General features: G+C 47.9%; 1 protein-coding gene across 1 annotated transcript; it reads left to right on the plus strand.

Moving 5' to 3' along the window:
• The first annotated feature begins 5,203 nt into the window (after positions 1–5,203).
• LOC149324510 (uncharacterized) lies at positions 5,204–26,704 on the plus strand. The gene is made up of 2 exons (XM_089565462.1): positions 5,204–5,900; positions 24,155–26,704. Exons 1-2 carry the CDS (start codon positions 5,738–5,740, stop codon positions 26,614–26,616), a joined length of 2,625 nt encoding a protein of 874 aa, XP_089421588.1. The 5' UTR covers positions 5,204–5,737; the 3' UTR covers positions 26,617–26,704.
• Positions 26,705–27,097: the final 393 nt, after the last annotated feature.

Genomic DNA, 27,097 nt, shown 5'->3' on the forward strand with positions numbered 1-27,097 from the left:
CCGAGATATGTGAGACAGTTACTGCGTAATTTCCTTTCCTCAAATACAATTTTCATTTTCTTCATTACGGCTCCTCTTTATCTATCTTCTTTCACTCCCACCTCCCTTCTTCTACGGTGCGGTTCAGGTGTCCACCGGGATGACAGAGAATTACTGCGCCATTTCCTTTCCTTAAAAAGCGTTGCGTTCAAAGGGCAAGGCATCGCGCCGAACAGGTGGTGGCGTTCCATGGACTCCCTGGCAGCGCTACAACGCGCTGTCGCGTTCCACTCCTAAAGGCGAAGCTTAAGCGTCATTAATTAGCAGTTAATTAGTATTTAGGCATTAATTAGTGATTTGCCATCACTTAGTAATTAGTACTCAAATATATGTGACGCCACCAGTGCCACAGAAACAGCGAAGGTGGTGCGGAAAACGCTTCCGCCTCTACCCACTTTAGACAGTCAAAGTGCCCCCTGAATTTTTCAGCCCCTTGCAAGCCATCGCAGCTCTGCGGGCGCGTGGCGGAAGGTAGGCGCAGGGTCGCATGCACGACGAAGCATGAACACAGATATGTCAACTGTGCCACTGATGTGGTATACCAGTTCCCGTTGCGATGCGGCAGAGTATACGTTGGCCAGACGGGTCAATGTCTCAACGATAGGCTGCGACAGCACTTCCGCTCCTTGAAACCTGACAATGGCGCTAATCTGCCGAGACACTGCAGGGAATGCGATGGCTGCTACCCACAGTTCAACAAAGCCACCATCATCGGAAGGGGCAGGTCGGGGCTTGAAAGGGGGACTTTAGAAGCGGCACACATGCGCAAATTTGGGCTTGATATGTGTGTGAGTGAGCCTTCCGTGGCGCTTTTAGATAAAGAGACCCGGTTTCTGTTAAACCTGTGACGGGCATTTCATTGTTTTTTGTTCGTGTTTTTTTGTTCGTTTTTTGTTCGTTTCGATGTATTTCATTAACTATCTCGTGTGTTCCACGTGTCACTATCTCAGTTCTCGTACGCTATGCGCAGATGCAACCTTTGCTGCAACATGTCTTTTTTCAATAAACTTCAGTTGCTAGTTACCGCTCGTCCTGTCCTCTTCTCGTTCTTCAGTCCTGTCAAGTTCGCGGTTATTCCTCCTCTCCAACATGTTAAGACTGTAGTAAACCGCTCAAATTGTTACTTGCACAGAAAAAACTGCCAGTGGTGCAATATGTTCTTTCAGGTGTACCTGCTTCGGAGGATTTCAATGTGCGCTCATAAAATGCGCGCTTAATTGTGGCTTCATTTCTGTTGCTTACAGATAAATCGGAGTCAAACTAACAGAACTTCGCGTGTGAACTTTGCGTCTGCTACAAATAAACTAAAAAAATAGTAACAGTAATAATTGACCTGACTTTGCTCACCGTCAGGCCATTACCTGCGCAGATATGGACACCCCTGCCTGTAGAGCAGTATATAAGGATGAAGCTGAGATAGAGCCTAAGATGGAAAAGTATTGAATTCTCAGTCAGTTCATGTTACAGCCACGTGTGCAGTACTTCTTCATGGCTTTATGTGATGGTTGTATAGGCGTGAGAAAATTATTTAAGTATAGATATACACAAGTCTGTGTTTGTGCGTATATGCACAACACTAGATGACTGGATGTTGTCAGCGTCATGTTAACAGAAAATTGCAGCAACAAATTCGAATATAGCGCCCAAAAATTACCTTAGTGGTCGATAGGAATGTATTCATTGGATTTTTCTTTTTACCGCAGCCGAGATTCAGAATTATGTGTTGAGTAACCCCAATAATTTCAACGTGCATTACACAAAAAGCTACTCCAGAAATTGTGTTCAGAATACTCAACTTTTGCACGGTGACCACTTCTCCGTTGAAATTCTACGATGCTTCAACTTGAAGGAATTTTTGAGCGCTAAAAAACCGCGGAAAAAAGGACGAACACACGGGACGAAGCGCTTTCTAACAACTGTTTTAATATCAAACGGAACATGACTATATACACACATTTGACGTCATATCATGCACAGAAGAGGTACGCACGCGCTGACAAGAATAAAAATGAAGGAAAAAAGGAAAACAGGTAAAAAACTACGCGCGCTTAGAACAGCCGAAGATTGCTATTCCTGAGATAGGTTAATTCAGTTCCCCCTAACATCACCGAAGGGGAGCTGACGCATTGCTTATCCGGAGCAACGTGCATTGCGAAAGCTTCGATAATTTCTCTTTCCCGTCTGTTTCGAGCCCTACCTATAACCTTGGTGTTTTTTAGCAGTGGTGTGCATTTACATTGTGCACAATGAGGTGCCAGATTCCAGGATTTTGCAATTTGTTCACATAATCTTTCGTGTTCCCGGAGCCTCTTGTTAAGGCATCTGCCCGTTTGCCCAACGTAAGTTCGTTGGCAGCTGAGTGGAATGCTGTAAATGACGTTTTCATCACACTTTACATAGGTGTTTTCGTGTTTGATATCGCACCCAGGCTTCTTTTTGTGGTCTTCACTCTCGTTTACCTTTTTGCACATTCCAATGAGCTTATTGGGAGCTGAGAAAATCACCTGGACTCCGTACTTGTTGGCTATCCTCCTTATTCTGTGGGAGATATTGTGAACATACGGCATCACGGCAGGGCATCACGGCAGGGTTTTTTAGCGCTCAAAAATTCCTTCAAGTATGTATTTCCAACTAGCCCCAGTAGTAGCTCTTTTGATGCGTCAACACTCGGCCAACAAAAGCCATCGATCAAAATTTTGGTATGGGCTGGTCGGTGGCTCATCTTAAGGAAAGTAAAATACTGCTCAAAAAACAGGGACAGCAGAGAAAGACACAAAGGACAGGGCTGACGCTGAGTCCACGTCAGCGCCAGTCCTGTCATTCAGCGCCTGTCGTTCCTGTCGTTCAGTCCTGTCGTTTGTGTCTTCTCTGCCGTCCCTGTTTTTTGCGCTGCATATACTTTCCTTATGACAACAAAAGCCCTTTCTGGTTTCAACATGAATTCATGATCGCATCTTGAGTCCGCTCAGAAGAACTCCAACACGACCTCAACGAGAATTTTTGCAAGCGATATGACCGTAACGGATGTGCATTTGTCAGGTTTCGCGCGGCATTCGTACTAAATATTCTAACCAGACATGGGGCGCACGTTATCGTAGCGAGTATTTCACCTAATACGCTCTGCGATTCAAAAAAAATTGGCTTTTTGTGTTAGAAAAACGTTTTTTTTTTCGCTTGACAATGGTAAGCAGTGAGCGCATCAGAATACTAATGCTAGTATAGAATACTAAGAAGTGCTAACCAATAGGCTGCTTTAGTCATATTAAAATAGTTAATCTTTTAACTATAAACTACATAAGGATACTGTTAGTTTCCATATTTTTTGACACGTGTCTGGCGCACTGTAATTAATATTCGTCACTTTTTAGAATTTGAAAAACCCCGTTATCCTCGGCGCTGTGGCCCACCAAATTTGGATACACCCCGTCAAAATACACGAGCTTGCGAGAAGCTTGCAGGCAAAGCAATCCCTCCAGTGCACGTAACTCGCAGAAATAGCCAAAATTCCACGGCGCCACGGCGCCGAGGGCAACTGCGTTTTCGAAATTATAAAAGCTGATATGGGTATTTGTTACGGTGGGCTGCATGCCTCTGAAAAAATACGGACTAATGTGATAGCTTAATTAAAAGTTAGCAATTCATATTAGTTAACCAGCCTACTAGTTACCACCTCTTAGCTCTATTCTGATGCGCTATACCGATGACAATGCTATGCAGTAAGCCGAAATAAGCACTCTTTTAATAAAAAACAAGGATTTTAAAAACTGCCGATCATCTTAGGTGAAACACGCGGTATGTTTGAGCCGGTTCATCGGTGGCTCACACAAGTCCGAGTGCATGCTCTCAGAAACGTGTTCCGAGTCCTCACGAGTGAAAGAAAAACACAGTTCTTCTGTGGACTACGTTCTGTGTGCCATTTCTCAGATGGTCATCAACCAAAGGATAAAATTCGGAAATGGCGCTTCCTAAGCTTCGTACTGACAGTTAAGCTTTCCAGATGTACTTTCTGCGGTTGTTTGGCCATAGCTGCAACAATTCTGTCATTGCCTTCGTCTTCTACGAAAGCGTGCACTTCGTTAAAGTCGTAAGCTATTCTTGTCTCTCAAGTGCGATGCATATTACAACAAAATGTTGATTTTGGGAACCATGGCTCGCGCGTCTCAGTCCAGTCCCAGAGTAGAAGAACTCACCTTGTGTACTGCGGGCTGGGTGCGTTTTGCACTCAGCGCTAAAATCCCCTTCTTCTTCTTCTTCTTCACCTCTTTATAATGGCACATACCCACGTGGGGGGATTGGCCAAGGTATAGTGGTATACATAAGGAAATTTTCATAGGATTACGAGACAATATCGGAGCCAAACGTGAATTTTGAAAAATGTGTTCATGAAAAACGACAGAAGAATATTTGAAGTGAAATAACAAAGAACATTTTGGCGAGAATAATAATTAAAAAAAATGAAAAAAAACTCCGAGACTTTTAAAGGAGTTAGCAAATCAACCTACCAGTTGCAATTACGTAATCATGGAGATTCCCACAAATTGAACTCAATGCAGAACCTTTGGCCCTCGCTCCGAACGATAACAACACTGGCAGAGATAACGGGAGCCCTAACCTGGAGAGAGGGACCTCCAGGTAATTCTTTCTCTGAAGTGCGAACTTTGTACAGTAGAGCAGGAAATGGTCCACAGATTCAACGTCCCCGCATGAGTCACATAGGTTTGTCGGAGACCACCCACATCTGCATAGGTAAACTGGGAATCCTGCACCGCAGTCGCGTCATTGCTACCTCACACTGCCTGGTTTTACACGAACGGACGTTCCATTTATACGCTAAGTGCTGATAATCAGTAGTATTTAGTAAGGGATCGCGTAACCTGGCTGATATGTGTTGGAACCGCTGAAACCTGGAGATCGCCAGCAGACTGAAATTTGGGACGGGATGCGTTACTGGTCCGTCAAGAGCTGACCTTGCTAAATAATCAGCCACCTCGTTGGAATGAATGCCTGCATGACCAGGAACCCAGACAAAACGACCTCCTTTAAAGTGGACGGGACAAAAAATTCGCAGGAAGCGGCACAAAAAATCTTTTTGGGAAGTTTCAAGGGAGACTAAAACTGACAAACAATCAGCCAGGATTATAACGTGAGATACATGATACGGAATTTTGTGCAGGGCCATTCCAAGAATCCCCTTCTATGCCGCTCTTCTTCTTCTCCACATGAAAATGGCACATACCCACGCGGGGGCATTGGCCAAGGTACGGCGGTGAAATTAGAAGTGATTCTTCTTCTTCACTCCCTTTTGCATGAAGTCAAATGCTCGTCTCAGGCAACAGTTCGTGTTCGAACCCTACAATGTATTCTGTTTCCCGTGTGTAGGCATGCACGTGTCCATTGTTCGACACCTCCTGACCAATCAATATCTCTCGCAGCTTCAGAAAGCAACAAAGACAGCAGCAGCTTCGTCTCACCGAGCCTGCCACAGCTGCAGCTTTTCCCATTTTTCAAAATTCCTCAAATCTTCTCCTAAACCTCCTCTTGCACTGCCCAAGGTATTGTTTCAAACACCTCTGCCATTATTTCATAACACCGGACGTTGGCCTTTCCCCCATCTTCGCCACGCGCCATTCCAAATGAGCTGAACCACTACGAACGGCAACACTGGCAGCCGGGCTGGCACCAGTGCGGCGGCCCAAGCATGGCTGCGCCGTACCGCTGCGGTGATTCGCGCCCGTGGGAAGAGGGGCCGGCCTGCCCCAGCACACTCCATCGAGGCGGGACCCTTCGGGCGGAGGCCGCTGAGAGCTCGGGAGGGGAGAACCCTGCACTTGGGGGTATTGCCAGCCCAGCCGGGTTGCCAGGTCGGTGTGCTTTCTTAGCTTTCTCTATGAAAATAGAGGGACAGAGTGCACAGCTTTGGGCACCACATGGCGTGCCGGCATGTAACGCAGTTCTGTTTGGACACTTCTTCCTGGTCCTGTCAGCCAAGTGCGCCTCGGGGTAGCGCAGGCACCACGGTTAACAAGAACGCTTGAGCGCGTGTCTTCTACTGGCTTCGGCCGCTTCGTCCGAGACAAATGTTGGAGCGGCAGCAGGGCACCAGCTGTCTCCAACCTCCGCAAACAAACCATGCAGCATGCCCTCGAACCCAGCGCTTAGCGGTTGTAATATCAGTGCAGTACGCGCACTCGAGCTTTCGTGTTACGGGCGCTGTTCGGGGTACTTACTGATTCTACCTTGTCTTTTCTACGGTGAACTTCTCGGAGCCGCAGCATGTGGTGCGACTGGAGGTTTGGTCGGGTCACATATCTTTGTTCTCCCACAATTACTTCGCTCTTTTGCGGACGCGATGCTAGCTGACCGAATTCCTCATTTATGTCATGCTATTAAGGGAGAATAAAAATGAAAAACAACTGGATTGTGCTTTTTATTCAAGCCCTTGTAAAGTCACATGCCTTCAGTTCGAGGGCCACTCCGTAGAGCTAGTTGATGCATAGGAAACGCTGGACGGCATGCGGATTTGCATACGGTGAACTTCTCGGAGCCGCAGCATGTGATGCGACTGGAGGTTTGGTCGGGTCACATATCTTTGTTCTTCCACAATTACTTCGCTCTTTTGCGGACGAGATGCTAGCTGACCGAATTCCTCAATTATGTCATGCTATTAAGGGAGAATAAAAATGAAAAACAGCTGGATTGTGCCTTTTATTCAAGCCCTTGTAAAGTCACATGCCTTCAGTTCGAGGGCCACTCCGTAGAGCTAGTTGATGCATAGGAAACGCTGGACGGTATGCGGATTTGCAGCCTTCCATTTTAATTTACAGCGACCGGCGTGTCTAGTGGAGCATATATGCAGCCCTTCGTTTTCGGGTCTTTTTTTTTGTATATTGATAAAAAGGTAAACCCTAGAGTTTTGTTTCTATATCAAAATTTAAAATTGACCACCTATTTAGTACGTTTAATTGAATCGGACGTACGTGCGCTAGCACAATATGAATGGATCGTTAGCATAGGTTACTTATGACGGCCTTACCGCCAATGTAAGCGGAAGCTGGCGCGACGCGGTTTCTGCCTTTCTACTTGTCTGCGGCTGCTTTGCCTCCTTTTCATTACTACGCTGCAGCAGGCGTGCTATGCTCTTCCTTCCGCCTGGCAGCAGCTGACGGGTTCCGTCGTTTGCACGTGGCTGCAGCTCCTGCGAAACCGGTTTTTCTCCTTCACCAGGACGGCCTTTTCGCTAGTGACCTACCTGTAAAGCAGAGAAGGTTTTCTCGTACTCCCCTTTACCAGACATAACTTCACCAGCGAAAGTACGAGACACCAGGACAAGAAGAACACAGGACAACGGTGGACTAACAACTGAGGTTTAATCGAGAAACGGCCAACCTAGGTCACCAGAAGACGCATGCGTATCAGACACACAAAAAAATACATAAGTGGCTAATCACCAAGGAGTGGATACACGCTCCAACACTCGCAAACAACAAAAGACAGATATTTTGCCTACCAAACTTGCACGCGCACACTTCTGCTTAGGAAATTAACTTCCTTGCTAGTGAGATGCAAGGACGGTGCACTGACGCATGTGTCACTGCCTTGCAACCTAATATGGTAGGCCTCAAGGATTTCCCTCTCCTCCCTGTTTTTTTTCCCTTTCCGATTACTGAAATGTTGTTAAAACCCGGAACACAGTTTTTACAACGCCTGCAGTGACGTGGGAGAGTATTTTGATCAGACGAATTTTTCAGGGAATTGTTATGTTCGCGTGCCCGGTCGCGTATTCGCCAAATGCAGCCGGTACAGCCAGCGATGACAGCGCCGCCCACCGGCAGGTAGCAGCCACATTAAGGCTGGTTATAAATATTCATTCAGAACGACGGCTTGACATCGCCGCTATGGCGCAGTGGATTAGAGGCACGTGTTGCGTATGGAAGGTCGGCCGTTCGACTCCGCTCTCTGTACTGTAATTTTATTGTTTTTTTAATTTCATTTTTTTCCATTTTTTCCCTTTTAGGTCGCAAATCGTGATGCTTAGTGCCATATAACGCCATTTAAGACGATTTATTATCCCTTTTAGGTAAGCCGTTGTGACAATCTTCAGTCACCGGGATCAATTCACCGTGGTTTCAAGCCTTGTGGCTGTACAGGCTGCAGTTGGCGAATACGCTGCCCGGTCATTAACACATCTGGCAGGGGTATCTGCCAGTTTGGCCCGTGTACACCCTACCACATGACAGGGGTATCTTGTAAACAACCCGAGTCGAACAAGCAACGAACTTGTTGGCATGCTTCACAGTGCAGCTCTTGGACTTCCTCCCCTCAATGGCCTTCTTCTGGTGTTCTTCTGGTGTTGTTCTTCTGCTGATGTCTCGTACTTTCGGTGGGGAAGTTATGTCTGATGTACACCAACTAGCCCACATGGTTACCTGGTTACAGTTTATTTCTTCTTCTGTGGGCATCTTTCTATATGCTGGGTCTTGCGGTTACCAAATTTCCACGTGTGTCAGCCTCATCGCACTCAGGACGTGCCGAGGCCGTTGCCTGTCCTACTGCATCAAGCACGGCTTGTGCCCGCCTGACATCATAGCAGCAGTTGGGATTCTTGCCCCCTCAACGGGCCACTGGAAGCAGATTTGCAAAATCTTGAAAGCGGAGTGCTGGAGGCAAGGGCGTTTTTTAGGTGACCGGCTACGCGTGTTGCGCCTTGATAAGCAGATGAGCTCGTTGGATTCATGACGTCTACAGGAACACCGTCGTTTGGTTAGTCAGCGTACCGAGTGGTACTGGAATTTTCTGAGATGGCAGCTACCGAGAAAGGAGAGGATAACAACGAGGGCCTCTTCGCGGAATGACACCGTTACGTACTTAGACGGTGTCAGAGTTCCGCAGGACGTGGATGCATTTCTGCAGAACGGTCCTAAATTTGGCTTACCTCCCCGAGTTTCTACTCAAGAGTTGCTGGTGTGTGCCCGAAGAATTACGGATAAGGCTCCCACCGAAGAAAGGTCGAGATGCCTCTCTGAAGCGGTTGACTGCCTTCTAAAGTATGAGCCAGTGTCTGGTAGGGGCGGGAAGCGACAAATGGACAAAGTGGACAAACATTTTGTTGACAATGACCTTGGGCTACTGTTATCTGACAAAGAGAGTAGGTTTGTCGTACTGCCTAAAGGTGTGTTTGCTCAAAAAGCGAGTGATGTCATGTCAAAGAACTTCGTCCCAACGATGGAAAGACTTCCACGCCTGAGACGGAAAGCGTAGGAACTGCTCAAGGATTTCAACGTGCCTTGGTTGGAGAAGGCGGTCAACAAAGCGGAGCGAGATAGGCTTGAGGTGTTCTTTTCAGTCAAAACTCATAAGCTCGATTATCCGTTCAATGGCTATCGTAACCGAGGAAGGATCCTGGCAGAAGCTGGTGGGTAAATTTCTGCAGCGCCAGTTGAACACGCTGCAGACGATCCTTATGTCAGTCGGAACTCCGCCAGAGTAGTTGATGAACTGAGGGCTTTCCTGGTGCCAACTCTGCGTTCTTAGTCGACATGGAAGACTTATTCTATTCCATATCCCATGCTGAACTCTTGCGTATGGTGCGCGAGCTCATCGAACAGTCTGGTGCCATTGCCTTTCAGAATGCGACTGGTCTGAATGTGGACTCTTTCATTGAGCTCTTGGTGTTTTACCTGTCGTCCATTACTGCTGAATTTCAAGGCAAAAAGTACGTACAAAACAATGGCATTTGTATTGGGGCTAGTTTAGCTCCGGTGTTTTGCTGAATTTTTTGGCTAGCTTTGACAACTCTCTTCGACGCAGCCTAAATGACGACCACCTTCTTCGTGTGTACAGATATGTTGACGATTTTTTTAATAATTCTTAAGCTTGCACCTGGTGACTCGCTTCCAACGGTCGTCAGCAATGTGCTGACTGTTTTTCATGACTGTGCCAATGCACTGAATTTTACTCATGAAATGCCTAGTGACAATGCCATTCAGTTCCTAGACTTAATGCTAACCTTTAACGAAGGCCACATCCGCTGGAGCTACTCACCCAGAACTCAGAAAGCGCTTTTGCCTTATGTTTCATCGCACTCCAAGCTGATTAAAAGAGTCATAGCTAGCCTTTGCCTAGGAAATGCCTTGCAGAAGAGCTGCCCACATGCAGTGAATGACAGCTTTCACCAGCAAGTCCGCCGCCTTAGCGACGCGGGTTATCCGGCTGACGTGCTGACTGCAGATGGTGAGTCCATGCTGCAGAAAATTAAAAACAAGAACACACAGGGGCCCGGAAATGCTAGACTGGATGGGAGGAAAGTTGAAGTGGTGCCCTATCTTCACGGTGTCTCGCATAGCCTGAAGAAAGCGGCACAACGGCACGGCGTGACGGTAGTGTTCTCGGCACCTTGTAAGATGTCTGGTTTATGTTCACGAATTGCGAAGGCCAGTGAGGGGACGAAGTCCAAGAGCTGCACTCCGAAGCATGCTAACAAGTTCGTTGCTTGTTCGACTCGGGTCATTTACAAGATACCCCTGTCATGTGGTAGGGTGTACACGGGCCAAACTTTCAGATGTGTTAATGACCGGGCACGCGAACATAACAATTCCATGAAAAATTCGTCTGATCAAGATACTCTCCCACGTCACTGCAGGCGTTGTAAAAACTGTGTTCCGGGTTTTAACAACTTTTCATTAATCGGAAAAGGAAAAAACAGGGAGGAGAGGGAATCCTTGAGGCCTACCATATTAGGTTGCGAGGCAGTGACACATGCGTCAGTGCACCGTCCTTGCATCTCACTAGCAAGGAAGTTAATTTCCTAAGCAGAAGTATGCGCGTGCTAGTTTGATAGGCAAAATATGTCTTTTGTTGTTTGCCAGTGTTGGAGCGTGTATCCACTCCTTGGTGATTTACCACTTATGTATTTTTTGTGTGTCTGATACGCATGCGTCTTCTGGTGACCTAGGTTGGCCGTTTCTCGATTAAACTTCAGTTGTTAGTCCAGCGTTGGCCTGTGTTGTTCTTCTCCTGGTGTCTCGTACTTTCGCTGGTGAAGTTATGTCTGATGTACACCAACTAGCCCACATGGGTACCTTGTTACCTCTTTACCACTCCCATCCCGTCGCCTGTCCCCTTTTTTATCTTCCCTCTCCCCAGAAAGTGGAGATAGTATTTCTCTATCTCCATTTCGCCATGTGCCAACCGGCACAGGTAGAGGCTTCACTCCCGACAGGATGCCTTCTTCGCTAGCGAGGCATCTGCCGCTGACGCACTAAAACTGGGCACACGTCCAGGCTTTTCTATAACAATTTCTCATAGTAAAGATTTCTAAAGTCGAGAGTTCGACAATGACTCGCCTGGTTGGGATAAAACATAACAAGGTGAAACTGCGGACGCCAGCAGAAAAGAAAAGCGTGAAAACAAGACGTTTCGGCTCCCGTACGGGAACCTTGTTCACAGTGAAAAGAGAAGCGATAGTGCGAGCTTATGTATGCATGAAAAGGGGGCGTAGAAAGTGTGCGTAAGCCGTTGTCAGATTTCCAGACTTCCGGTTCAAGGTGGTACTGGTTATTTGTACCTTGAAAGATACCAGGCGCAGGCGAGGGAATGTCTTCTTTTCAGTGCCGATTTCTTCTTTTCAGTCCAAGTCGATATAATGCTGATTCAATAAATAGTGCTCGGTGACAGCACTGGAGTCCACTTTTCTGTTTTTGACATCGTTTTTATGTTTTTTGTGCTCTTTCAAAGCTACCAGTATTGCCAATACCGACGCTCTCGTAGTCGAAGCAGAGATTGCTGTAAACCACGCCGGGGTATCTTTCGGAAGAATGTCATTTGCGTTCACCAAAAGATGTCAGTTCTTGATGCGTAGTGCTAAAAAGACACTTTTCGGGGGTCTGATCCGCAATACACAGACGGCTGTCGTTGAATTCACTAGCGAAGCAGCCACCATCGAAAAAACCTTGGAAGCATGAGCCCGCTATTTCCATCGACAGCACCCAGTGACCTCGACAACCCTTTCGTATGGCACAGCATTCAGAGGCAACCTGTGAGATGTCAACCGCGAAATTGTACAGGAAGAGCTGCGTCGCCTGTTACCACCTACCAGCCAGCATCAAGTAGCGACCCTCGAGGAAATCGTGCGCGGAGTGCAGCATGCGCTTAGTTCCCCGTTAACAACGCTTCCACCTGAAGCTCTAGCCTTGACCTACGCCGCTTGAGTACGCAGTCGTCAGCCCCAGCGAGGCACTCTTCGACGTGAACCGGCTGTTCCCGAACGCCACCCCCTGCCCTCGCCCGCCCAGCCTACGAACAACGCCCAAGCCCCAGGAAGTGCGACGCCTGGAGGAATTCGGCCAACTGCCCACTGTGCTTCCATTGCGGTGAAGCCGACCTTATTCATCGTCAGTTCCCGTACCGCATTATCGGTCTTCGTGGCTTTGTCGTTGACGCACCAAGAAGAAGGCTTCGGCCAACGTTCGCATGAAATCGACGCGTACCTGCGTCGACAGGAGTATGCACCGAACCGCGTTTGGCGCTCACAATCGCCGTCAGCCTCGCATTTCGCGTCGCCAAGTCGCAGCTACGCAGCCGCGGTACGAAGAAGGACTCCCAGCCCCCGCAGCGAAAACTAAAGACAGCATCACCTGGACGTGAAGTTGCTCGCGAACGAAACGCCGAAGATCCCACAACGACCATACTGCATGAAGACGCCGCCTCCGACACGCCGGCGCCGAATACAGTGTCAACTTCGACCACGACCCGAACCGTCTTCAAAACAGGGCCGCCGCGCAGAGCAGCTCTGACGACGCGCCCTACCCACGACTCACATACACGACGGCGTCATGACTCGATGCCGAGGACGACGTGCTAGACCAGAGCCAGGACATCCGACTTAGAAGTGGTTGTTGACGGCCTTAAAGTTACCGCTCTAGTCGACACAGGAGCCGATTACTCGGTGATGATTGGAACATTCGCTGCACAGCTGAGGAAAGTCACGACCGCTTGGGATGGCCCACAAATTCGCTCCGAGGGGGCCACCTCATTACGCCATCGGGACGATGCACAGCGCGAGTGGTAGTCAAAGGACATATCTATCCTGCGACGGAGCAAAATAACTATAGCGCAACCAAGACGTACACAAGAAAGGATCACACGGGACATTCGCTAAACTTCGTCTAACTTTATTCACTGAAAGCGCAGCAAATATAGAAAGCGCACCAAATATAGGCAAAAACCAGGACATGCGCCGATACCAGTTCCCGCACAACACTATCAACAGAACAGTTCAAGATAGGCCATTTCCGATTTGAAGAGGGTCACAGACGTACCGCTAATACAAAATACACCTCTCTTTCTTGTATGAAATGCCTCCAATAGTTCCCTTGCCCTTGTATCTTTGCTCTTGAACATGCTAGTGAATATGGCAAGAAGTTCACTAATTTCCCCATCGGGGTGGTGCACGAAATACCGCTGTCATGGGGGAAGGCCTATGTGGGCCAAACAAGGAGATGCTTCAGGGCTGGTAAGGGGCTGGCGGAAACACTCCTAAAGAAACATGGTCCCCGTCAAAAGGCGGCTGCTTCTGAACGCGCGAAAGCCAAACCAGAGGTGGTGCCTTATATTCACAAGGTGTCACATAACCTGAAAAAAGTGGCCAGCAGGCGCAATGTTCCGCCTGTTTTCTGTGTGCCAAACAAGTTGACTAGGCTGTGCCCCCGCATATGCGCTGAGTGCGAGCGCGGTTGCAAAGAGCAGCATGATGAAGCATTTGTTAGATGTGCCATAGCAGTGGTTTACTTGATCCCCTTGTCCTGCGGAAAATGCTATATCGGGCAGACAACGCGTTGCCTTAATGATCGCTTAAGGGAGCACTCTCAAAATATAACAAAACAAGATGAACTCGCCAAAGCATATTTTGGCATGCAAGTGCGTACCCGACTTCAAAGAAGCGAAGATTCTGGGCAGAAGTTTTTCCACAAAAGCAAGACTTTTGCTTGAAGCTTTCCATAATGACAAGGCGGACCACTGCATTAGCGATCCATCTGTACAACCATCCATCTGTACGATCCATCCAGCCTGTACTCAGCGGAGCGCGGTTCTTTGGAAGAATTTTTATAACAACCGGGCCGTATGTAATGCGCGCTTCTTTCTTTTTCATTTATTTTTTATTTTTGCAATATTTCTCTAACAATAGCTACATTTACAGCTGAAGAGGTGATTAAACTTTTCTTATCTGTTAGTCTAAGATAGCTGGCATTGCAAAGTGTGACATGTGATGTGACTGGCTGGTTATATAAATGTGACTTGATGTCACGGGTTCGGTGACTACGCGACATCATCACCGAGTCCGGACAATGAAGGGGTGGCCGTTTGATGCTCGGCGTAGCCGGTAAGCAAACGTAGTGAATGAGACCGAGGCGTGTTAAGAGGTAACAACAAAAAAACAACGTTTATAGTTTCGATTGAAGAATGCGGCAGCTTTCACAGACACGTAATGTACATTCTACAAAACAATTGCGGAAAACACATAGCAGTAAACACACTGAATACATAGCTTGCACGTGACGTCACTTCCGCCTCCGTCAAGCGCTTGCGGCCATGCTGCCGAACCATTCGGCCGTCCCCGCCCCTCCGCCCTGCGATGCCCGACCACTCCTCGGACGCTTTGGACTATTTTCTCATCTTTCGGGCGCGCTGCCTACTCCACAGATGAATAGATCATTCAGTGCAGGCTACTGGTCTGAACTTATTCGACCGGCGCGTACGCTACGCAGACAAAGTGAAAATTTGCGACGATATAGGTCCGTACACGCAGCGACCGGGAGTCGACGCGACGATGGGCGTCGATGTGTTCCCTGAAGTGACCCAAGGGGATACCGAGTACTCTTTCCAGCTTTGTGAAGTTGGAAGAAATGAAAGCCTTCGAATCAATGGAGGCACACAACGATTTCCACGGCAGGTGGAATGTCTGCGATGCACCTGCGTGACGGAAAGCTCGGCCTCTTTCCCTGCCGTCATTGCTCGCTGCGGTCGTGGCGATCCGAACCGGCTTGCCTACAGCTGTAGCTAGGATGCAGCGGCGCGGGACCCAGTCTTCTTTGCTGTCAGACAAATCGGATGGCGTCAATCAAAACAGCAACATTCTGTTTAGGGCGTAGCCATTGCTTCCCACGTTTTGCAAACGTTTAGTTGACGACACAAGCCTTTCACAAAGTGCACTCCGCACACAAGTGAATTTGGGTTGTCGGGGTCCAAATCGTCGCGCTCAATGCGAGCCAGCCACAGCTCGCGCAGATTCGTATACTGAGTCATGCAGCGCTCGCAACTGCATGCCTACGATTATACTACGAATGCGGAAAAAGTTCGTGTTAATCGGCTTCTTCTTTCGCCTGGAGCAGTCGCTAATGTTAGAGCAGTTAAGGGTGGCACACAAAACCATACCGAATCTATGGATGGACGAGAACCAACACGTTGCGAGCTAACATAGGCAGCGCTGAGCTTGAGGATGTCCGGCGGTGGTTCGGCAGCATGGCCGACTCGCAGCCGACGGCCACCGGTTGTGACGTCGGTGCAAGCTATGTATTCAGTTATACATTGAATATCTCTACACAGGTCAGAACACAACTGAGAGGGCAATTAGCTACAGTCGATAAAAGTTCAGAAGGGGAACAAACACACAGTCAACCGGGAAGCGCGGCTGCAGTCCATCCACAAACACGCAGTCAGTGCGGCCCCCGAAGGCGACGTCCTTCCAGAGCAGCTTGCGGTTTCCAGGATGTGATGCGGCGGCTCGGAGACCCAGGAGTTCGCGGCGGCAGCGTCTCCACCGACGAGCGGACTCAAGTTCGTGTCCATACGGCCCCCGGACGCTAGCGGGCGAGGCACTCGCGGCGCCACAGAGTCGGTGTCGAAAAAGCAAACACCAAAAAGCGCAACAAGAACACGTAGACACCTACACTTTGACACTGCATGGCCGCCACCTTGGAGGAGGAAAAATTAACGGACAGCTAAAAAGAAGTCCTAGGCTTCGACTCTGGATTTGGTGGCCTTGGAACAGCGAAAAGTAAAACACAACAAAAAAAAAAGCCGCCGCGGTGGCTCAGTGGCTATGGTGCTCGTCTGCTGGCCCGAAAGACGCGGGTTCGATCCCGGCCGCGGCGGCTGAATTTCTTTGGAGGAGAAATTCGAGGCCCGTGTACTGTGCGATGTCAGTGCACGTTAAAGAGCCCCAGGTGGTCGAAATTTCCGGAGCCCTCCACTACGGCGTCTCTCATAGCCTTAGTCGCTTTGGGACGTTAAACCCTATAAACCAACCAACCAACAACCAAAAAAGAGAGTCAAGTACCCCCGCAACTTCTTTCCTACTAATGGTCAGCTCAAGACTTCGGCATTATCGGGGCCGACCTTGAGCCGGGAAAAAGTAAGAGATACACAAACAAGCAGCGCGCACGTCTACGCTTGCGCAATGCGAGGGTGTTGTCTAACTAACGGAAACGGCGTGCGTAATTCGTGCTTTTCACTTCAGTTTTCAATGCAGTGGTACGGGAGCGTGGACGAACAACTTGAAGCGGATGACCAGTGCGCTGGGATATGTGCATGCGGCGTACGATGTAGGGTACTTCGTGCAATGAACTGTTGAAGACTTTATGAAAAAGGCAGAGACTAGCAATGCGCCGGCAATGGGAAAGAAGTGACAAGTTAATTTCAGCTTTTAAAGACGATACACTGATGTCGTATGAGTATGCGGAATGAATGAATCTAACAGCGCGATTTTGAACTTGTTCAAGGTTAGCCTTCAGATAATTTTGATGGGGATCCCAGATGGCTGATGCGTATTCAAGTTCAGGTCTTATCAGTGACTTATATGCTAGTAATATAGTAATTTTAAGTGTTTTGGTGCATGGCGTATGTGGCGTTTGAGGAAACCTAGTTTTTTCTTGGTCGATGAAACGCTGGGCCTTTTTGTTGATTTCAGCAAAGCTTTCGACTATCTTGATCATAACATACTTCTTGAAAAACTCACTTCATATGGCATGCGCGGAAAACTTCATGCTTTACTTAAGTCGTATCTCAGCAATAGAAACCAGTCTGTCTGCATTAAGAACGAACAGTCATCCTTACTTCCAATATTTTGTGGAGTACCACAAGGAAGTGTATTAGGTCCGCTTCTGTTCAACTTGTTTATAAATGACATAATTCATATTGACAACAGTGTTCAGTTCATCATATACGCTGATGATAGTAGTGTCCTTATTTCTGGAAACGATCCCAATGATCTTGTGCTACATTGTAATGTTGTACTTCAAAAATTGTCTGTTTGGTCCCAGTCAAATCGCATGAAAATAAACGCTCAGAAAACGAAAGCTATTTTAGTACGGAGGGCTCCGGAAATTTCGACCACCTGGGGTTCTTTAACGTGCACTGACATCGCACAGTACACGGGCCTCTAGAATGTCTCCTCCAAAGAAATTCTAGCCGCCGCGGCCGGGATCGAACCCGCGTCTTTTGGGTCAGCAGCCGAGCACCATAGCCACTGAGCCACCGCGGCGGCTCGAAAGCTATTTTATTTCGAGCCCGTAATAAGAAATTGATTCTTGAAAGGTGCCTAATGATTCGTGGCAAAAGTATTGACCTTGTTGAAGCTCATAAAATTCTTGGTGTGTATTTTTCTTGCCATTTAAGTTGGGACGCTCATATACACTATGTTGCAAACAAGATTTCTTCAGTGACTGGAGCCGTATCTCGATGTCGTGCTTTCTTGCCCCAAAAGGTTAAACTTCAACTATATAATGCATTATTTGCCCCGCACATGAAGCACGACAAGAGCAAATACTGACAAAATAATAGTTCTTCAAAAAAGCTACATTCGTAACATAGCTAACATTGACCGTCAGTCTACAACAAGACATTTATTTGCAGAATATAATATTGTTAGCTTTGACCGTCACTATGAACATCACTTGTTGCATGTTTTCTATTTTTCTCAACATGACACTCAGTTTCCTTCTTTCTTTAGCGCTGCTGCAGCCTAGAGCTACTTCGTTAACTCGAATTTACCAACCCTGGTTCGTTCCATTTTTTCGCACTCAGTACAAACTGCAATCATTAAAACACAACCTACCGGTCTTGCTAAATAAACTCAAACAAGTAACCTTCAAATCGCCAAAGCAACTACGAATACACTTTTCACAGTTGTAAATGAGAGTATGATTGCAATGACAAATATTCTACCATGTCTCTATTTCCTTGTACATTTTTGTTCATAGCGTTGTGAATATTTTGTTGTGCTGCTCGGAACCGACGTCTGCTGTTGCCTTTGTAAACGGCTCCAGGGCCCAGTCAAGTTGCTGGCTGCAACTTTTAGCCCTGGAGACCGTCCAGTATTCTGGTAAATAAAATATGAATTGAAATGTTCACAATATGCGCATTCCAGGATAGGTTAGTTGATAGTGTGACGCCTAGGTACTTAAATGTTTGCACAGATTCTATTGGTAGGTTGTCTATTGTGTAAGCAGAACTAAAAGGTCTTAGACTTCGGGTGAATGACATGAGCTTACATTTGTTAGGGTTAAGAGTCATTAACCACTGGTCGCACCATTCTTGTACACTGTTAAGGTCAGCCTGAAGAGCGTTTTTGTCTGAGATGTTAGTTACTGTGCTATAGATAACGCAGTCGTCAGCAAATAAGCGGATTGAGTAAGAGACACATGCGACACATACAAGTTACACGGCCACGCTATGTTAAAGAAACGCGGACGCATCAGTTTTATACAAACAAAAGTAATTTACAGGCTGCCGCCACTTTTGTGACACTTGATGACAAAATAAATCAGTTGATAGTAGCGTTCTTTTGTGTCTGGTCCTCCCCTGTGGTTGTCGTTTTTGCGCTGTCTTCCTACCAAATATTCCTTGTCAATGCATAGTCGCCCATCGTAAATTTTCACAGCCCTACATCTTTTTTGTTGCGAACACCACGACAAATGTTTCTTTTTCCACACCTTGCACTGCACAGGTTGCATGCAAGGCGCATGCAAACGAAACCCTGAGTTGATGACACGCAAGGCAAGAAAAGAGACCAAAGAAAACGCACAAAACAAGCTCAAGCAGTGGGTCTACCGAAGACAGCAAATCAGTCTCGCACAACAGTGAACATTGTTGATGACATAGTGTCGTGTCCGGTCGCTGTGTTGAATGCAGCGAAGACGCACACGGTACTTTAAGACTTCGTTTATTTAAAGCCGATGAGGGTGCGACCAGCGTCGACCGAGGCAGGAGCCGAACTGGCCGCCCGAAGCAAGGAGGGAGCGGAGAAGCGTCCACGGGAGGGAGTGGCTTCCCAGAACAGGAGGAGGGTGCGGGGGCGCACCGTGGGGGGGCATCTGGCGACAGCGTGCGACGAGGGGCAAGTGGTCGTTAGGGGGAGGATGCGAGTGGTCGTTAGGAGGAGGATGCGGGGGCGCACACACACAAAAGCAATAAGGGGACACAACACATAGCAAAATGGGTTGCAGTGTCTTCGAGGATCAGCAGCCATACCTTGAGCCAATTCTTTACGGAATTTTCACCTGCGGGTGCCGGTTGTGATCTCATAGCCAGAAGGCGATCGTACCCGTCAGCTGCGATTCCAGAGTCGGCGATCACGTCTGGCTAAATGTAAACGAAAAAAGGCAAAGAGGCAGATATTTAATAGTTTCAAAAATACGGCTATAAATCTAATAAAAAATTAATGACTCACCTTCAAACTGTGTGATGATGTCGACTGCTTTCCAGAGTGTAGACCCTAAAGCAATGAATTGCTTGGTTTCATGACGTCGAGATTGAAGTCTGGCATAAAAGACGGATGGCAGTATTTTAGGACGTTGCCCTGAATGACAATTCGAGGCCTCCGGCGCCGTGTTGCCACATGACGAATGCATCATGGGCTGCGTGATCACATGATCGCGGCCAGCACGCTGCACCCGACGTTGGGTAAGGCTTGATGCGGACGGGACGGCTAAGTGAAACCAGGCAACAAAGCTAAGACAGCTAGGCGGTTGCCACAAGATATGTTTGTAATTTGACGGCACCCCTGCGCCGACCCGTCACAGCGACCGAAGAAGCAATTGCCAATTCGGCCTTGCACGTACCTTCCAAAATCTGTCACTTCAGGTCATCCTTGGGCAGGTTTCGCCTCCAGCTCCAGGAAACGACCAGCAATTGAAAGCATTCGTTTTGCTTTCCTTGTTGTATGATCTTCGTCGAATAAGAAACAAGAAAATATTTGGCTCTAGATTTTTTTTCTGAGTAGGAACGGGGAGAGTAGTAAAATTAGCTCTAATTTCGACAAACGAATGTCGTGTTGGTACCCGCAACTAGGTAACTTTGACCCCGGCAATAAAGCATGGTACTAAAGTTCTGTACTCAGTTTGGATGCCAGGGACAGATACCTTTCTGCCGATTATCGCAGCCTGTTCGTGCTTTTTTTCTAGAAGAAATTTGGTGTTCTGTTCTCGCGAAAACCATTACACACAATGTTAAATGGACGCTTGCCATCCTTTACTTTATTTTCAATGCTTCCTGCTATGGCAAAGCAATGCAGCACGGAAGGCGGCTTCCCAATGCAAAAGATAATATCAGGTTATTAAATTCCAACCACTAAAAGCCATAAAAGTGAAGCAGGTCATATGACCAAAACCAAGAACGAAACAAGAGCAATGGGATTATATCTTGCTCAGTAAAGAAACTTCATGTGCTGTTACTGACGACCGCCATATGCGTTGGAAGCACATTCTATTCAGAGCTTGCTTTAGGAAAGGAGGATATTTTTTATGGGGGTCTTAACGCCCCAAAGCTACTCACGTTATGAGGGACGCCATAGTGAAGGGCTGCAGAAATTTCGACTACCTGGATTTGTTTAACTTGCACTGACAACTCAGAGTACACGGTCATCCAGCATTTCGCTTCCATCAAAATCCGACTGCGGCGGCCGGAATCGAACCCGCGTCTTTCGGTTCAGTAGCATGGCTTTTTGGGCTTGTTGGTACATATTTCCAATACACGGTACCTCAGCAAAAGACGAGGACACAAGAGACGAGAGACGAACACCACGAGCGCTAACTTCCAACAAATTTTATTCTCCTGAAGCATCACATTTATACTCCAGAAAACAGTAATCACATTTGCGAACAGTATCAGTTCCTTAACAAAACAAGCTCTTTATCTGAGAGGAGAATGGAAGGTGTGCTTACACACGCACATCCTGACCTATTTATCTTTTCGGCTTCAATGATTTCGCGCGTTACCCTTTCTCTGTTTTTTCCTATTACCACACTTTTACCAAAGAAAGGCTTACAGGTTTTTGATTTGCATGTGATAAGGTGATCAACCAGCTATCCGCCTTGCCCGTTTCTGACGTTGCGAGCGTGTTCCATTAGGCGCTCGTTCAGACATCTCCCCGTCCGGCCGATATAGTGTTTCCCGCATGACAAGGGAATTTGATACACAACACCTTCATCGCACGGGACGTAGGGCTTCTGGTGCCTAGTTGCGCATCCGCGCGTTTTGTTGGTGTTGGTTTTTCCCAGTTTGCACAACGGTGCAAGTTTTTTCGGCGTCGAGAACACGACGGTCGCATTCGCTCGTTGACCAATTCTTTTCAAATTGTGGGAAATCTTGTGTAGATATGGTAATGCAACAAGGTTTTTTCGTTCACGAGGAACCGGATTTGGGTGACATTGATTATCTGGTTTCATTCTCTTAACAAGTTTTTCAGCAACAGAAACTTGAACATGGGCGGGGTAGCCGGCATTAGTCAGCCTCTTGGACTGCTCTTGAAAACTATCGCTCATCATGTGCGGACAAGATTTCTGGAGAGCATTTTGAAAACAAATTGACAATACCTGTTTTTACAAGTTTTGAATGAGCGGAGTGATTTGGCAGCATCGGCTTGTTGCTACGCGGCAGGTAGGCCCAGCATATGTGATGAGCGTGAAAGGTGAAGTTAATATCTAAAAATCTAATGGAGTTATTGATGGACAATTCGCATGTTAAAACAAGCGGTTTAAAATGTTCTTTCATGATAGTTAAAATGCTATGAGACTTTGGCTCAAATGAGCCGTGGTCACACTTAACAAGAATAAAAAAAGTCATCAACAAATCTAAACACCTTGATTACATCCAAGCTGTCTTAGGCGGCTGGAAACAGCCTTGTCAAGTTTGAATAAAAACAGATTACTCAGAATCGGCGCTATGCACTGGCTGCCGAACGACAAGGTGCTGTCCTGTGCAGAGGAGTGCATAGATGAGTTCGGGTGTGTTCCTTTCCAGAACTCGGCGGGTGTGTCGGCGAGCAGTTTTTTAGAAATTTTAGCTATTTACTTGCAGTCATCGTTCCCTAACTGGGAAGGAATACCCTACCTTCAGAAAGAAGGGATATGCATCGGGTTGTGCATAGCGCCGATTCTCAGCAATCTGTTTTTATCCAAACTTGACAAGGCTGTTTCCAGCCGCCTAGACAGCTTGGACGTAATCAAGGTCTTTAGATTTGTCGATGACTTTTTTTATTTTTGTTAAGTGTGACCACGGCTCACTTGAGCCAAAGGCTCATAGCATTTTAACCATCATGAAAGAATATTTTAAACCGCTTGTTTTAACATGCGAATTGCCCATCAATAACTGCATTAGATTTTTAGATATTAGCTTCACCTTTCACGCTCATCACATATGCTTCGCCTACCTGCCGCGTAGCAACAAGCCGATGCTGCCATATCACTCCACTCATTCAAAACTTGTAAAAAGAGGTATTGTCAATTTATGTTTTCAAAATGCTCTCCAGAAATCTTGTCCGCACATGATGAGCGATAGTTTTCAAGAGCAGTCCAAGAGGCTGACTAATGCCGGCTACCCCGCCCATGTTCAAGTTTCTGTTGCTGAAAAACTTGTTAAGAGAACAAAACCAGATAATCAATTTCACCCAAATCTGGTTCCTCGTGAACGAAAAAACCTTGTTGTATTACCATATCTACACAAGATTTTCCACAATTTGAAAAGAATTGGTCAACGAGCGAATGCGACCGTTTGTGTTCTCGGCGCCGAAAAAGTTGCAACGTTGTGCAAACTGGGAAAAACCAACACCAACAAAGCGCGCGGATGCACAACTAGGCACCAGAAGCCCTACGTCACGTGCGATGAAGGTGTTGTGTATCAAATTCCCTTGTCATGCGGGAAACACTATATCGGCTAGACGGGGAGATATCTGAACGAGCGCCTAATAGAACACGCTCGCAACGTCAGAAACGGGCAAGGCGGATCGCTGGTTGATCACATTCTCGCATGCAAATCAAAAACCTATAAGCCTTTCTTTGATAAAAGTGTGGTAATAGGAAAAACCAGAGAAAGGGTAATGCGCGAAATCATTGAAGCCGAAAAGATAAATAGGTAAGGATGTGCGTGTGTAAGCACACCTTCCATTCTCCTCTCAGATAAAGAGCTCGCTTTTTTTAACGAACTGATACTGTTCGCACATGTGATTACTGTTTTCTGGCGTATAAATGTGATGGTTCAGGAGAATAAAATTTGTTGGAAGTTAGCGCTCGTGGTGTTCGTCTCTCGTCTCTTGTGTCCTCGTCTTTTGCTGCGCTACAGTGTATTGCATCTTTCGGGTCAGCAGCAGAGAACCATAACCACTGGGCCACCGCGGCGGCCGTAATCAGGAAACAGAACCATTCAGCAAATGAACTGGGACAAAGCTAGCGAAAGAAATGCAAGAAGAACCGTCTCTTACCGAGAGCAGTTTATGGGGCACCATTCGCCGCCGATCGTGCGTAGGTCTTCCCTGCGAGCGAGTGCCTTCGTTGACAACGGGTGCGTTGCAAGACGCCGCCAAGCGCTCATAAACACATCTCGGACGCTCTGAGCGCGTCTGTATAGGGGTTGGCTGCGTTTGTAAGGAAGGGGACGGGTGCGTTCCCTCAGCGGGTGGACAACCGCATTCGTGAAGGAACGAGTTAAGGAAGGAAAGAACGGAGCAGTGATGTTCAAAAAAAAATCAGTAAATAAACGAAGCGCTCATGCTTGCTCTCGCTAAGTTGCGCAACACAACGTAAACATACTGGGTTATTTTTCGCCTCTAACCTGCTCTTCTTTTCAGTTCCAGGTCCCAACAAGAGTTGCTACGTAATAAGCGGTGCGCAAGCGCCTCTGAGTCCCCAGCTGGCTCAAGCTAGCCTCGCCAGCGGAACGAGCGACCGCACTGGGGAAGTGGCCTCTGCGAAAGCATCATTTCATGATGGCAATTTCCCTGAGCATATTCCCGCTACGAAAATGTGTCCTGCATCCTTCATGTCGACGCCCGCTCGCTGCGTGAACAATGACCAACTTAATCACACAAGTGCGGCCTGCAGTGGTCACGAAAGCCAGATTCTTCGGGACTTGCACAGTTACTCTTTGGGAAGCCGAGCCCACGTACCTTTTGTCAAAGACTCCATGGCCGAAAAGAGCCGCAGAGGTGGGTCTCATGACAACGTGACCTCGAAAAATTGTGCAACTGGTGCCATGAGGCGGTCCTCCGGGTGCCACTGCGAGACCCCTGCTAGGAAGAACTCGAACATACCAGTCTCACGTTTGCGTGCGGTCGCTCCTGCTTCGCACAACTTCGAATGTGGGAAGTGGCTGCTGAGGCAATTCCTGTCCGAGGAGGAGTTCAAGTCCTCTAAAGAGACGTGTGAAGAGAACTCGAATGACAGCAAACAAAGGCTATCGACTCGGACGCGGTGTATCAGCTTCAAGAAAACTGTGTCAGGCCGGCGAGTTGAAGCTCGGCATAATGATATGGACATGGCTGTCTTCGAACAAAATCGCGCACTTCCTGTCGTTCAAGACATAGAAGATATCAACAATGTAGGCGTTCCGCTTGGCGACGACGTATTCGTACAACCGCGGCTGAGTAGTCAAGGCATGGCCGTAGGACCAAAAACGACGACGTCGACACACCTGATGCAAAGCTCCGCTAGCGAGGAGATCGATATCGATTGTCAGCTTTTAACCGTAGGTATTTATGAGCCTAAAGGCGGTGAAGGTGGCTGCGCTGTGAATATTGATAATCCCATCAAAGAATGCTGTGAAAACACAATACATCGTTTAGCCCCATCAGAAGGCAAAGCAGAAGTGACACGCAGCTCGCACTCACCAGGCCAGAGCGAAAGCCTCCTGCTGGATGCCCGCAGCGAAAATCTAGGGGCCGCTCACCCGCGGTACCAAGCTGAGAATGGCGCGCGGGAAGCCAGGTCGAGCGATAGCACCCAACTTTCACCCCAGCCCGATTTTTCTTTTGTGTGGTCCGGATCCGGCAGCCAAACACTTTCGTGGAGTGCCCTGGAGCCTAGATTTCTTCGTAGTCCGGCGCCAAGCTTGTGGACTGACTTGCCGGCCACGGCCAACGATGAGCCAGTCGCCGCCGCTGAGGGATCAGCGCATGTCAAAAATGCCAGCGTCCCCAGCAGACCAGCATCTCCAGGAAAGGACAACGTGCGGGTGGCTGGTGTTCCGGGTCGCGCTAAGAGGACGGTCAGCTGCCCGCTGTCGTTCGATATCGAGTCCATCTGCTACGAGACCGGGGACCAGGAGGACTTCAGACCACGCCGGAGCAGTTCTAACTGCTGGTGCTGTGACAAGGATGAACGCGGCTTGGCGAATCAAGTTTCGGCCCACATGGGAACGCAGGAGTACCTGAGGCTCAAGGAGAGACTTGACCAACGCCACCTTGTTCCTGTTCCTCGGGAAGACTTCAAGAGCGATCAGAGCGGCTTGGAGCGAGAGCTGGACATGGCGACGTTAGACTGCTCTGGTGTGGAAAGGCACAGCCACATTATCGAACTCTTCAGCAACCCGAGTTCGTCGTCGTCGCTGCTGCGAGCCGTTGATTCTTTGGAAGACTGGTTCAAGGAGGGGCTGCCCGCATTCTACGAAGACTTCTCTGAGGATCGGCACGGCACTTTTCCCCTTATGCCACTCGCAGATGAGCATCGCCAGCGCGGGAAAAACAGAAGTGACCGTTGCGAGTTTTCTGTGGATGATGCATATTTCAGCACTTCAGGGGGACATGGTGCGGTGCAAGGGGAAACTTCAAACCGCACCGGAAAAGCTGAAATCTCTGGCTACGCGGCACCTGCAGTGCTGCCAGGAATATCGAACGATGCGTTTCCAGGCATTTTGTATGAGCTGGGAAAGTACGCTAGCCCCACAGGGGCGTTCGAAGGAAGTGGCGAATCAACGGGAGCAAAGGAACCGGCAGCGGAGGGTCTCCTCGTTGCACCAACTCCGGAAACGGCTGCAGTTCCTGTGCTTCCTCCACCGCAAGCGCTTGGGGTCAACTGTGTAAACACGAAATACAGCGGGATGCAGCTCGCCGTGGAGCTGGACAAGTTCGCGTCGGGAGTGAGCTTGAAGGACATAGTCTTCGCACCTTGCCGCTCTACAGTGCGTGCACCAAAGACGCCATGTCTCAGTGACGTAGACTTCTCGAAGTTCGTCACTAATGACACTCTGTCGGTTCCAGAAGCGCTTGCCAAGATGCCGAGGATTGTGTGTAACAAAACCCTTATTAAGAAATAGGCACCAACGCCCATCTACTATGATATAACGTTTCCGCATATTCCCTGCGTGGCCTCAGTCAGTACGCAGTTCTGCTCTATTGCCTCTTGAGTGCGTTTTTTTAAGCGGACGTCTGACTCTTTTCGAGTGATATCGATCGACGACGGCTTAATCTAAGGATCGCCCTTTTCTCGGGGACTCACAGGAGTTGGCGTCGCATTTTTCTGTGCGCGTTGACTGCCGATGTTTAACAGCGGACATATATAGTCTCAGAAATGAAATCAAGACCGCGTGTAGGATTTCTTCCTCAGTTTGAGTCGTGAAGCAATTTCGCATTGATTTCATATGCGCATATAAGCATAGCGTACAGCAGAAATTGCAAATTCGTTAATAATCCATGCCGCATGTAATGTTTTAAAGACATAAAGCGTATATGCCCGAAGGCGAAATAAACATTAGTTTCCTGTGGTAGAAAGAGCGTTTCCGGGGTTCGCACCGGCTG

This window comes from Amblyomma mixtum, unplaced genomic scaffold (assembly GCF_055824585.1).
Source record: "Amblyomma mixtum isolate Tamu unplaced genomic scaffold, ASM5582458v1 scaffold_27, whole genome shotgun sequence".
Taxonomy (NCBI): domain Eukaryota; kingdom Metazoa; phylum Arthropoda; class Arachnida; order Ixodida; family Ixodidae; genus Amblyomma; species Amblyomma mixtum.

Coding starts and splice junctions, on each gene's coding strand:
- LOC149324510 (XM_089565462.1), top strand. CDS start 5,738: ATGGCTGCGCCGTACCGCTGCGGTGATTCGCGCCCGTGGGAAGAGGGG. Junction 5,901..24,154: donor CAGCCCAGCCGGGTTGCCAG/GTCGGTGTGCTT, acceptor TCTTCTTTTCAG/TTCCAGGTCCCAACAAGAGT.